Here is a 13,678-nt window from a genome sequence, read left to right as displayed (position 1 = left end):
CTCTAATATCCCAAGTAACCTTAACAGTTCTTAAATGTCTATGCCCACAGACTAGCTTAGAATACGATTTGGGAGTGTTAGAAAGTGTGTACCTCTCAATTATGTTTGGTCGATCTGGATTTGAGGCTGTTCTTCCTGCTCCCAAGGTTCTTGCTTCTTGGTCCTGATTTTCTCTGGAGTGTGTGTGAGAGACCCCTTTGATTTGAGTGGCTTCTTTTAACGAAGATGAGGAGGTGCCAATGTTGGACTGGGGTGGACAAAGTTAAAAATCACACAAAACCCCCAGGTTATAGTCCTATAGGTTTATTTGGAAGTACTAGCTTTTGGAGCACTGCTCCTTTATCATTGTTGCTCCAAAAGCTAGTACTTCCAAATATATGTTGGACTATAACCTGGTGTTGTGAGATTTTTAACTTCTTTTAACTGGTTATCCAGACTATTTCCAAGTACAGTGGCTCAGCAGTAGTTTGATGTAACAATGTAATTAGCATGATTTAAGTTGCACTTATCTCTCAGGAAGGTTCTTACAAAAGACAGAACTGTCTATAGCCATCAACCAGCTCGTTGTGTATACTTGTCTGATCAAGCTGTAGTTTGCTGAAGTGTATACTAAAACCTGGACTTTATGAATAGTAACACAGAGTACAAAGCCAAGATGTTTTTTCAAAACCTATACAAAACATTTTAACCCCACCATGATGATAATTCCTAATTCTGGGTCTCCAAAAGCTGTGAAAGGGAGGGTTAAAGGTGAGGGTGGTGGTGGTGGGGAGGTGGAATGACATAGTGGGAATGTGCAATAAAGGGTATAAAAATGAAAGAAACACCAGGACCCATGATTTCTTTTCGTGACTGTTGTTCTTCTGCAAACAGTGTCTCAGTTTTGTTTATTCTGTGTGACTATTCATAAAGTCCAGGTTTTAGTACACACTTCAGCAAACTACAGCTTGATCAGACAACTATACACAATGAGCTGGTTGTTGGTTATAGACAGTTCTGTTCCTTTCTGCAATAATGTAATATCCAGACAGCAACAACATCCAAAAGACTTTAATCTCACATCTAGCAGGGAAACCAATAATCCAAGGTACAAATGAGAATACTTTGAACTAACAGTGATGCAGTAATGCAAAATCATAGTTAGACCCCACTTGGAGTATTCAGCAGATCCACGCACCTCAGTAAACTACACCTTGGTCAGACAATCTCCAGCATCTGCAGACGTCACTTTCTCCTCGAAGATTTCAACCTACTGCAAATCCTTTTACAAGGATGCCTTCCTTGAAGAAGCTCTCTGCCTCTCTCTACAAAGATTTCAGTGAGTCCCTCTCTCACTGCACACCCCAGGTCATCTCCTCTGCACAGAAGCTCTTCAGCCACATTCTGAAGCAGACTTGTTACCACAGCCATATCTCCTTTCTCAGCACCTGCCTACGGAACCGACTGATCCCCCATGGACTCCAGATCACCTTCCGACCAACACAATTTGGACCCAACCAGGACTACCAGTACCTGCAACAAATCCGCAGCCTCCAGCAACGGACCTCCCTCCGGATCCTCCACTTTGATCTCCAGACAACTGTACACAACTAGCTGATTGATGGTTATAGACAGTTCTGTTTCTTCCTGCAATAAATATCCATATTTCAGTGAATTCCAATTGCAAAATGTGACCCAGCTACAACCTTTGCTCACCTTTTTTTTGTTAAAGATTCAATATGGTATTTGAGACAAAGAAATGCCAACTTTAAGATTTTTAACAATAGCACATACAATTTAAGGTTTTCCTTACTAAACACACATACAGTACATGTTGGAAACTTAAACCTAATTAATTACACAACTATGACAACGCAATTCTGACTCCTAAATGTTTGATTTTCAATTTACCCACATCAAATGCCTGTAAACTCACTTTGGTTAAATTTAAATCAGATCAGATAAATTTGAATCACTTGGAACCCATTTTGGACTTTGTAGATTAATAACACATAGCTGTGATATTTTTACAAATGATAATAATAACTTAGTACAATATAAGTTGTCAAACAAGAATACCTTCAACCATCACTGGCATAGAAGTCACATGAATGTTATATCACATGTAGGAGGTGAAACTTGATACCTGTGCCTCAGCATCAGGGTGTTATCTAATTACACTTAAAGACATCAATGAAAAGGAAGTGTCTGTACTCTTGAGGAATCATACTTAGAAAATTCATGAAGACCATTTTTAATACTGGCAAATAAAGGTAAGCAAATGCATTGGTTTACAATTTATTTCTTAATATCATTGTTTAAAAAGAGTCAATCTCATTCAAAAAGTTCAAAAAGTTGTGATTTGGAGCAGCCGGTGTTGATCTGGGTGAACAAAGTTAAAAATCACACAATACCAGGTTATAGTCCAACAGGTTTATTTGGAGGCACTAGCTTATGAAGAGCTGCTCCTTCATCAGGTAGCTGTGGCCCAGGAGCTGCTTCACAACCACCTGATGAAGGAGCAATGCTCCGAAGGCTAGTGCCTCCAAATAAACCTGTTGGACTATAACCTGGTATTGTGTGATTCTTACCTTTGTAAAAAGTTGGTTATTTATAATGAACATCCCGTGGACCTGCTAGATTATTAGTGTGATCTAGATCTCTGCCTTATTTGACTAAAATTGTAATTTTAAAATGCAGAATGTTAAAATGAGCAAGTTGATTTCGTAGGTACTCTGGTCACCCCAAAGGTTTTTGTGGCATCTGCCTGACTGTTCAAATTTGGGAATGGTGTGAAGTTCCTATACTTTCTTCAGTGATAGTATCTAAACTCCCCAGAAAAAAAGGATTTGTTTATTTCAGTGTAAGTATCCCTTTAAATTTGTGATATTTCATAAGTACTGTCAAACAGTCTCAGACTCTACATTACTCAGTCACAATTATTCAATCTGATACATTACGGATGTAATAATATTAACCTGTATTAATATTTCCTTTCACATAGTAAAAGGTTCTAAGATGCTTCAATGAAGATTTGCTAAACTCCAAGTCACATAAAGGGAGGTTGGAACAAGTTCCCAAAACTTGAAGGAATGGCTTAAAGGAAGAGAGGGAGATAGAGAGGTAAACAGATTAGTAGAAATAATTCAAAAGTTAAGGTCCTGAACAACTGAAAGTGGTGAACCCCAGTAGTGCAGTTAAAATCAGAGATATTAAGAGGCCAGAATTGAATGAGTGCAGACCTGGTGAAAGTTACTAGGACAGAAAGAGGCCACAGATGTAGGGAAGTGTAAGGGTGATGAGATTTATTTTTTCAAAAGGATGAGTGTTTTCAAATTGTGCTATTGTCATACTGGGACATTGTAAGTTAAGAAGCACGGGATGATAGATAAAACAGGACTCTGTGTGAGTTAGGATATGGGCAGCAGAGTTTGGATGAGACCAGATTTATGGACATTGGAAAAGGAGAGGCCAAATAGGTCTGAAGCCATTGAGATGGATTTCCTCCTAACACTGGATCAATAAGAACAGACCAGGTAAATGTACTCCCAACTAGCTCTAGCTGGTCAGCAGTGAAGGGATATTGAAGGAGGGGGATGTGGTCAAGTTGAGAAGGAGGGATGTTTCACAAAGGTCACGTTAAAGATTTCATATTTTATTTTGATTGGGACTATTACAGTAGAGAAGGGAGAGCGGGGATGGAACGGATTAGGGAGCTAGTTGGAGAGGTTCACACTTGAACTTACAGGAAGAGTGGGAAAGTTATTTATCTTTTTCATACAGCTCCCAGATGCTCGAAAAAGGATGTCATATTTATTGGCCTTTACTACACCATGACCTTTGGTTCAAAACGCATAGAAAACAAATTGACAGATTCAAGTGTAATTAAAATATGCTGCCATTCATTCACCAATGAATCCAAAATCCAGACCATCAAGATACACTAAGGATCGGCAGTAAATGTTAGCAAAACCAGCAAAAGCTGTAAATCATGAATAAATAAATGAATATGAAAGCAAGCTAATGTCTTCACATTGCAATGTCTTCACAGTTTCCTAGTGTCAGCACAGAAAACACCTTCATTTTCAGGAAATTTCTTTCTTTTAGGTTTGTTTTACACAACAGCCTGAATGCTTTTCGCTTTCTTTAATTAGTTTTCGAGGAGAGTAGGAATCCCAGGAATCATGATTCAAGAATACAAAGCAAACCAAGGGCAAGATGTTTCTGCTGATGGTGAGTCTTTATTCTGTAGGTTTCTGTTTCAAGTAGTGCACTATGCATTTCACAAGATCCGAAAAATGTTATTAAAATATGCAGTCGAAGCGCGACTGCTTATTTTAAACATGAACACATTGAGATCACTCTTAAAAAGAAACAAATATTCTGAAGCTCAGCTGAATATGAAACTAAGTTTGAAATTTGCAAAGCATATTTTTGTTTCTCAGATTTTCAAGTGATTATCAATTTAGTAAACCATGTTCGTGCTGAGTGTTGACATTATGACCTAAAAGGAATTATCTAGTTGGCAAGTGGGCTTTTCTGTGTGCAACCTGAGTTTTGTCCTTAAAATGATGGTATGTTACTGTTAACTGTTCACTTTATTTATAAGGGGGCATGTGTTGGAGAGAAGGACTATTAGATCACTAGTTTCCCAGAATGACCACAGGTGCTACCAACTTTTCAAACAAGTAAATTGAATTAAATCCATTCCTCATCTGCTTTATGGATTCAGTATGTTTTTTCTAGGCTTTATTTCTTCTGTTGCACTAATTGTTTAAAGTCATAGAGTCATAGAGATGTACAGCATGGAAACAAACCCTTCGGTCCAACCCATCCATGCCGACCAGATATCCCGACTCAATCTAGTCACACCTGCCAGCACCCGGCCCATATCCCTCCAAACCCTTCCTATTCATATATCCATCCAAATGTCTCTTAAATGTTGCAATTGTACCAGCCTCCACCACATCCTCTGGTAACTCATTCCATACATGTACGACCCTCTGCGTGAAAACATTGCCCCTTAGGTCTCTTTTATATCTTTCCCCTCTCACCCGAAACCTATGCCCTCTAGTTCTGGACTCCCCGACCCCAGGGAAAGGACTTTGTCTATTTATCCTATCCATGCCCCTCCTAATTTTGTAAACCTCTATAAGGTCACCCCTCAGCCTCCGACGCTCCAGGGAAAACAGCCCCAGCCTGTTCAGCCTCTCCCTATAACTCAGATCCTCCAACGCTGGCAACATCCTTGTAAATATTTTCTGAACCCTTTTAAGTTTCACAACATCTTTCTGATAGGAAGGAGACCAGAATTGCACGCAATATTCCAACAGTGGCCTAACCGATACAGGCGCAACATGACCTCCCAACTCCTGTACTCAATACTCTGACCATTAAAGGAAAGCATACCAAATGCCTTCTTCACTATCCTATCTACCTGCGACTCCACTTTCAAGGAGCTATGAACATGCACTCCAAGGTCTCTTTGTTCAGCAACACTCACTAGGATCTTACCATTAAGTGTATAAGTCATGCTAAGATTTGCTTTCCCAAAATGCAGCACCTTGCATTTATCTGAAATAAACTCCATCTGTCACTTCTCAGCCCATTGGCCCATCTGGTCCAGATCCTGTTGTAATCTGAGGTAACCCTCTTCGCTGTCCACTACACCTCCAATTTTGGTGTCATCTGCAAACTTACTAACTGTACCTCTTATGCTCGCATCTAAATCATTTATGTAAATGACAAAAAGTAGAGGGCCCAGCACCAATCCTTGTGGCACTCCACTGGTCACAGGCCTCCAGTCTGAAAAACAACCCTCCACCACCACCCTCTGTCTTCTACCATTGAGCCAGTTCTGTATCCAAATGGCTAGTTCTCCCTGTATTCCATGAGATCTAACCTTGCAAATCAGTCTCCCATGGGGAACCTTGTCAAACGCCTTACTGAAGTCCATAAGGATCACATCTACTGCTGTGCCCTCATCAATCTTCTTTGTTACTTCTTCAAAAAACTCAATCAAGTTTGTGAGACATGATTTCCCATGCATAAAGCCATATTGACTATCCTGAATCAGTCCTTGCCTTTCCAAATACATGTACATCCTGTCCCTCAGGATTCCCTCCAACAACTTGCCCACCACCGAGGTCAGGCTCACCAGTCTATAGTTCCCTGGCTTGTCTTTACTGCCCTTCTTAAACAGTAGCACCACGTTTGCCAACCTCCAGTCTTCCGGCACCTCACCTGTGACTATCGATGATACAAATATCTCAGCAAGAGGCCCAGAAATCACTTCTCTAGCTTCCCACAAAGTTCTTGGGTACACCTGATTAGGTCCTGGTGATTTATCCACCTTTAACCGTTTCAAGACATCCAGCACTTCCTCCTCTGTAATCTGGACATTTTGCAAGATGTCACCGTCTATTTCCCTACAGTCTATATTTTCCATATCCTTTTTCACAGTAAATACTGATGCAAAATATTCATTCAGTATCTCCCCCATTTTCTGTGGCTCCACACAAAGGCCGCCTTGCTCATCTTTGAGGGGCCCTATTCTCTCCCTAGTTACCCTTTTGTCCTTAATATATTTGTAAAACCCTTTGGCTTCTCCTTAATTCTATTTGCCAAAGCTATCTCTAGTCCCCGTTTGCCCTCCTGATTTCCCTCTTAAGTATACTCCTACTTTCTTTATACTCTTCTAAGGATTCACTCGGTCTAACCTGTCTATACCTGACATATGCTTCCTTCTTTTTCTTAAACAAACCCTCAATTTCTTTAGTCATCCAGCATTCCCTCTACCTACCAGCCTTCCCTTTCATCCTGACAGGAATATACTTTCTTTGGATTCTTGTTATCTCATTTCTGAAGGTTTCCCATTTTCCAGCCGTTCCTTTACCTGCGAACATCTGCCTCCAATCAGCTTTCGAAAGTTCTTGCCGAATACCGTCAAAATTGGCCTTTCTCCAATTTAGAACTTCAACTTTTAGATCTGGTCTATTCTTTTCCATCACTATTTTAAAATGAATAGAATTATTGTCGCTGGCCCCAAAGTGCTCCCCCACTGACACCTCAGTCACCTGCCCTGCCTTATTTCCCAAAAGTAGGTCAAGTTTTGCACCTTCTCTCGTAGGTACATCCACATACTGAATCAGAAAATTGTCTTGTACACACTTAAGAAATTCCTCTCCATCTAAACCTTTAACACTATGGCAGTCCCAGTCGATGTTTGGAAAGTTAAAATCCCCTACCATAATTATTGTTACAGATTCTTACCCTATTATTTTTACAGATAGCTGAAATCCCCTTACAAGTTTGTTTCTCAATTTCCCTCTGACTCTTGTGAATAGATGAGTAATTTATCACGTTGCAATGGAGATTCCTCAAAATGATTTGTGCTGCAGTATTGACCTGGTATGCACCATCATTCATGCAGATTACTTGAAATTTTGAAAGACATCACGGATGTATTATTTGAGACAATTACCTATCAGTGTGGACTTAGTAAATGCGACATCGAGTTCACACAAGTGGAGACGGATAGATAGGCTTAATTTCAGTGCTGGGAAGCATCAAGAGTGGGTTAAAATTGATTGCCGTTTAGAAGAATGTTATAAACGAAAATCGCTTCTCAATAATCGCTCTAGACAAATTCAGGAAAACAAAGTTTTATTAGCAAGTCTGCAGAGTTGGGCACTCTTCTGAGAAAAGCGCGCTGAGGCTTACAAAGTCTCCCATTATATACAGTACAAGTCCCTCCCCTCCTTGGCTCTAACAAGCCATGAGGTTCACATTCTTAAAAACATCATTATTCTTCAATTTGCACCCTTATCACAAAGTCTGCAACAAACGTCTCCAGACCCTCCCCTCCCTAGCTCTAACGAGCCATGAGGTTCACATTCTTAAAAACATCATTATTCTTCGATTTGTACCCTTATCACAAAGTCTGCAACAAATGTCTTCAGAGTCTCTAAAGTTGTTGTTTTTCTCACCCTGTAGTCTTATCAGTCAAAGACTTATTCTTCTCTGTCTGTGCTAGCAGTCTTATCAGTCAAGGACTCATCCTTCCCTGCCTGTGTTAATGGCTTCATCAATCAAGAGCCTGCTTGTTTTTACTCTGCTCACAAATTGTCAGCATTCTGCACAATTTAAACTATTCTACTTTTGAGTATATAAAATGGTTGTTAGAAAAGAAACAAAAGTTTTGTATTTTATTATAGATCAGTCTGTGGTCCAGGCACATCTTAAAGTTTAAACCGAAATTACCTCTCACAAAGAATAATGATTAATAAATGATAACTAATGTGAATTCAATAAAGACAAACTATGAACAGCAAACTTGATTTTGTTCTTCAGTGAAATAATGGAGAAATGTAACATAGAGTCATAGAGCTGTATAGCATGGAAACAGTCCCTTTGGTCCAACTTATTCATGCCGACCAGATATCCTAAATAAATCTAGTCCCTTTTGCCAGCATTTGGCCCATATCCCTCTATACCCTTACTATTCATATACCCATTCAGATGCCTTTAAATGTTATAATTGTACCAGCCTCCACCACTTCCACTGGCAGCTCATTCCATACACGATTTTCCCCCTCTGCGTGAAAATGTTACCCCTTCAGTCTCTTTTAAATCTTTCCCCTCTCACCTTAAATCTGTGTCGTCTAGTTTTGGTCTGAGAATTGATTGGCCTTGAAAAGGTATTGAATAAGGTAACAGAAAATAGATTTGTCAGCAAAATGGTGTGAAATTGAGGATTGTAAGATACCTTAGTTGTGCATACGTATGTAACAGAGGTTAAAATTTGGTTAGTAAATATATGATTAAAATGTTTGTTTTTTTGACTTATAAATGATTTATGGATGTAGAAATGTTGAAATATTTAAAGTTGTTAATTCTGATTGCTTTAGGGATCCCTGTGGCAAAACTTACTGGACTGGGTTCTTGAACTTCTGATAAAAGTGTAGGTTTTGCAATTAGTGCTTGTTAAATTACTTTTCAGGTCATAGACATGTCAAAATGAGAGCAGGCGTAGGACACTTGACCCCTTGAACCTGCTACCTCATTCATTAAGATTAAGGCTGATCTAATTACTTCCCCCCACCCAAAATAATCTTTCACTCAGTTATTTATCAAGAATCTATCTATGTATTTCTTCCTTAAAAAGAGTAGAGTTTCAAAGACTCTCAAACTCTTTTAAGAAAATAATTCTCTTTATCACAATCTAAATGGTGACATTTTTAAACAATGACCCCTCATTCTAGAACCTCCACAAGTGTAAACATTCTTTTTGTATCCACTTGTCAAGAACCCTCACAATCCTTTATGTTTTTATTAAATCACCTGTTACACTTTTGAACTCCACCAGATAGATATGTTTAACCTGGCAACCTTTTGTCATATGACAACCCATCCATTCTGGGTATTAGCCTAATAAACCTTCTCTGAATTGTTTCCAATACATATACATTTCTTTTTAAAATAAAGAGACCAACATGTACACAGGAGTCCAGATGTCTCAGCAATGTCCTATATAGCTGAAGCATAGTCATCCATTTTGTATTCAATTCCCTTGTAATAAACAATAACAATCTATTTGCTTACCTAATTACTTTACTATGAGATATTGTGAAATGTAATAGCCAAGATAGATTTGAGACAGGAATTGGAAGAATGGGAGAATACGATAAACAAATTGCCTTCCATGGATTGTTATTTATCTTGGGAGGTGACACAAAACAGAAACCCATTCTGTACAACATCTAATAATTATTTACCTATTTATTTGTTTCCATTTTCTGGAATAGAAGTTATTATTGGGTTCTGTGTAGAACAGGTGGTCAATCACTAGCAGCAGTTTTCTCAAGAAAAATGTTGATTCATTGGTGATTTCGAAGAAAATACCTCATTCCTAGGGTTGTATTCGGGTTAATACTTAACATGTGTAAATAGCAAGGACAGTGTTTGTGAGAAGTGTTTGATAATAATGTTATGCTCTCCTTAACTATCTGTAGAGAAAGTTAGGATCACAAGGATAGATTAAATTTACATGTCTCTGGACAAAAAAAGGACAAATGCACAGATTCCTCTCTATATCCACATTACAAAAACTGTGGGAAACTTTATTTTTTATCAACAACTACATGGGGAATATGCAAAAATGAAGACCAGGGATTTAGGAGTCAGACAAAGTTGGGCAGCAACCACCTAATGGGATTCGAAATAGTTACGTGGTTGTTTGTGACTGGTATGGACCAAAGGGAAGGACCTTTTTCTGTGATGTAGATCTCTGTCTCAATGACAGCATTTACAACCTATCATTTAACACAGTGGGAACATTCTACTTTCATGGTTTGATTAACAGCTCCATGCATTGTAAAAGTTGTCTTTAATGTGGGCTATGAAGGGATTTAAGTGCCATTCCAAAATTCTGCCCTTTCCCCCTTTGTCTACCATGTCAACTCACCTAGGATCTACTGCTACCCATGCACACAGGATAAAATATAAGGTTCAATTACTTAAAGTTGTATATTGCAGACTACATTTGATTGAAAAAAACGTATCATTCATAAAAATCCATTTTGGTTGCTGTTGAAAATGTTGATATTTCTGTGACAGTTTAGCAGACAGCTGTAACACAAAGACTTAGAGGGAATTGTACACAAAACACAGAAAGCTAGCATAGAGGTGCAGCAGGTAATTAGGAATATTAATGGAATGTTGGGCCTTCTTTCAAGAGGTTTGGAACATAGAACATAGAACAGTACAGTGCAGGAACAGACCCTTCACCCCACCATGTCTGTGCAGACCATGATGCCAATCTAAATTAATCCCATTTGCCTGCCTATCGCCTATTCCCAGTTAACTCATGTATCTGTCTAAATGCCTTGTAATCGTACATGCTTCTACCATCTCAAGGGACAGTGCATTCCAGGCACCTATGACCCTCTGCATAAAAAACACTTGCCTTGCACATTTCCTTTAAACTTTCCCCCTCTCATTTTAAACCTATACCCACTAATATTTGATATTTCCTCTCCGAGAAAGAGACCCCAACTATCCACCCTATCCAAATCCTTCGCAATTTTACATAGGTCCATTAGGTCGCTCCTCAGCCTCTGACGCTCTAGTGAAAACAATCCAAGATAATCCAACCTCTCCTTATAACTAATACACTCCAATACAGGCAATATCCTGCCAAATCTCACCTACATCCTCTCCAAAGCCTCCACATCTTTCCTATAGCGTGGTGACCAGAACTGCAAATGTGGACTGACCAAAGTTTCATACAGTTGCAAGATGATTTGCAAACTTTTATACTGCAAACTTTTATACTCCAAACCTGACTGATGAAGGCAAGCATGCCATATGCCTTCCATACCACCTTATCCACTTCTGTTGCCACTTTCAGGAAGTTATTGACTTGGACCCAAGGTCCCTTTGTACATTAATGCTCTGAAGGGTCCTGCCATTTACAGTATACTTTCCTCTTGAATTTGACCTCCCTAAATGCACCATGTCACAGTTGTCCAGATTAAACTCATCTGCCACTTCTTTATTCAACTTTCCACCTGATGTCTATCCTGCTGCCTCCTTTAATATCCTTCCTGTCAAAAACAACTTCACCAATTTTTGTGTCACCTGCAAATTTACTAATCAGACTACAGACATTTTCATCCAAATCATTTATATATATATTACAAACAACAGAAGCCCCAGCACTGATCATTGCAGAAAACCCCTCCTTAATTACCTTCCGTCTTCAAAGGCCAAGCCAGTTTTGCATCCAGCTTGTCAACTCACCATGGATTCCTTGCACTTTGATCTTTTGGACCAGCCTACTATGAGGGACCTTGTCCATGTAGACAGCATCTACAGCTTGACCCTCATCAATCATCTTCATCACTTCCTCAAAAACTCAATCAAGTTTGTAAGTCAAGACCTCCCAAAGAATGAAAGGAAAAGACTGCCAGGTGTTGACTGGGAGTTGAATTCAGGCCTCCCACATGGCAGGCAAGAATACTACCATTGAACCAGCAATGTAACAAGAGCAGGGTTGCAGTGTAAGGATAGGGAAGTCTTACTGCAACTGTGCAAGGTGCTGGTGAGATGACGTCTAGAGTCCTGTGAGCAGCTTTGGTCCCCTTATTTAAGGACATATATATCATTTCGTTGGAGGCAGTTCAGAGAAGATTCCCTGGAATGATCCCTGGAATGGAGGTGTTGTTTTATGAGCAAAGGCTGAACACGATGGGAGTCTACTCACTGGAGTTTAGAAGAATAGAGGTGATCTCATTGAAACATATCAGTTCTAAAGGGGCTTAGCAGAGGAACCTCGATCATCTGGCATTTGATCGTCCAAATAATGGATTCTCTGGAAAGATCTCAAGGTCCCAATGCTTGGCTAAGCTATGTTATCCGGCATTTGATTATCTGGAATTTGATTAGCTGAACAAAGTACTGCCCGCCCGTGTCCTTCGGATAATCGAGGTTCCTCTGTATCTGCTTCTCTGTCATGCCAGGAGGAACAGAGCCCACAATTGGGCTGAAGTAATCAAGATGAGTGATGGGCTGCCTGACATTTGGCCTGGGATCATGTGTGGGTTCACAGAGAAAGCAAGGGGAAACCTGTGCTCTTTGTCCCACAGTGGCCTATTGTAGCTGCTGGCTGCCCCATGAGTGCATTGCACTTCCACCATCATGGCCAGCAGCAAAAAGAATTAAAGGAAGATTTAGTAAGAGTGTTGAACTTTTATTGTAGAGAATGAAAAATGGTTTCCAGTGGGAAAAGGATAATAGACAAAATAAAAAGCAAAGGGAAAATGGGGGCTTCCTTTCTCTTTCCATGCCATTTGTCACAATCATCTGGCATCTATTGCCTTACCTGGTGCTGAAGGAGATTCAGTACTAATTATCAAACATGAATAAGATATATTGAAGGAAAACTATCTGTAAAGTGATGGAGAATGAGAAAGAATGTATAAAAGAGTGAACTAATTATTCAAATAAACAACGTTAACAATGGGCTAAGCGCCTTTTATATGCCCATTGCTTTAATGACATATATTTCAATACCAACAAAAATTGATTAAAATATTAACAAATTTCCCACAGGATTCTTAACTGCTGGCTATGACAATCGAGGCTACAGGGAGGATGAGAATGAAGATACTGGTCATCCACAGAAAGGAGAGTAAGGAATCCACTCATAATTCAGGGGCAAACAGATTTTCTCACGATTTTCACTGCAAATTAATCGTAGGTTTTTTTTTATTTCTGCAGAAAACAGAGCAAGAAGAAAGAAAAGAAGTTAAGAAAGGCAGTTGGATTTTTTGAACTGGTTTGTTTTTCCTATTTTTCTTTACACAATAGGAACTGTATATTGTTGGTCTACACTTGAATATGAGCATCAGATTGTGTGAATTGTTTGGTTGCCATTGCAACTCCATGACCAGCTGTCCTATACTTGCTACATTTAAATCCTGGTAGACTGGCAGGACAGCAGGAAGAGGGTCACTGCCCCTTGATTTTATCTCCTCCCCTCACGTCTTAGCTAACATCTGAGGTAGGGAAGCGGGTGAGCAAAATTCCTGCCGTGAGGTGGGATGATAGATGCAAAACTTTCTTTGAGGACTGAGACTTTTACAGAGATGGTTTAATAATTCAAGGAGGCAAATGGAATGTTGGCCTTCATACCTAA

The 13,678-nt window shown here is 39.4% G+C and overlaps 1 protein-coding gene across 5 annotated transcripts in view; it reads left to right on the top strand.

Annotated features, from left to right (window-relative positions):
* Window positions 1–2,183: 2,183 nt before the first annotated feature.
* The window catches only part of abcb5 (ATP binding cassette subfamily B member 5), a 101,289-nt gene continuing 89,794 nt past the window's right edge, over window positions 2,184–13,678 (top strand). For 2 of the 5 annotated variants that reach the window (XM_087987085.1, XM_087987084.1), the window contains exons 1-4: window positions 2,184–2,252; window positions 4,134–4,212; window positions 13,093–13,171; window positions 13,261–13,318. In XM_087987085.1, the coding sequence (XP_087843211.1) occupies window positions 4,164–4,212; window positions 13,093–13,171; window positions 13,261–13,318 (186 nt within the window). In that variant the 5' untranslated portion in view covers window positions 2,184–2,252; window positions 4,134–4,163. Of the gene's footprint in view, window positions 2,253–4,133; window positions 4,213–13,092; window positions 13,174–13,240; window positions 13,319–13,678 lie in introns of those variants that run through there. The other 3 variants (XM_087987087.1, XM_087987086.1, XM_043689795.2) reach the window with 3 other exon arrangements.

The sequence above is a fragment of the Chiloscyllium plagiosum genome, unplaced genomic scaffold (genome assembly GCF_037043375.1).
Source record: "Chiloscyllium plagiosum isolate Xiang-an unplaced genomic scaffold, Cpla_swu_hap1 HiC_scaffold_5, whole genome shotgun sequence".
NCBI lineage: Eukaryota > Metazoa > Chordata > Chondrichthyes > Orectolobiformes > Hemiscylliidae > Chiloscyllium > Chiloscyllium plagiosum.
Note: the sequence above shows the minus strand (reverse complement) of the source record. Positions and strands in the feature narration are given on the sequence as shown.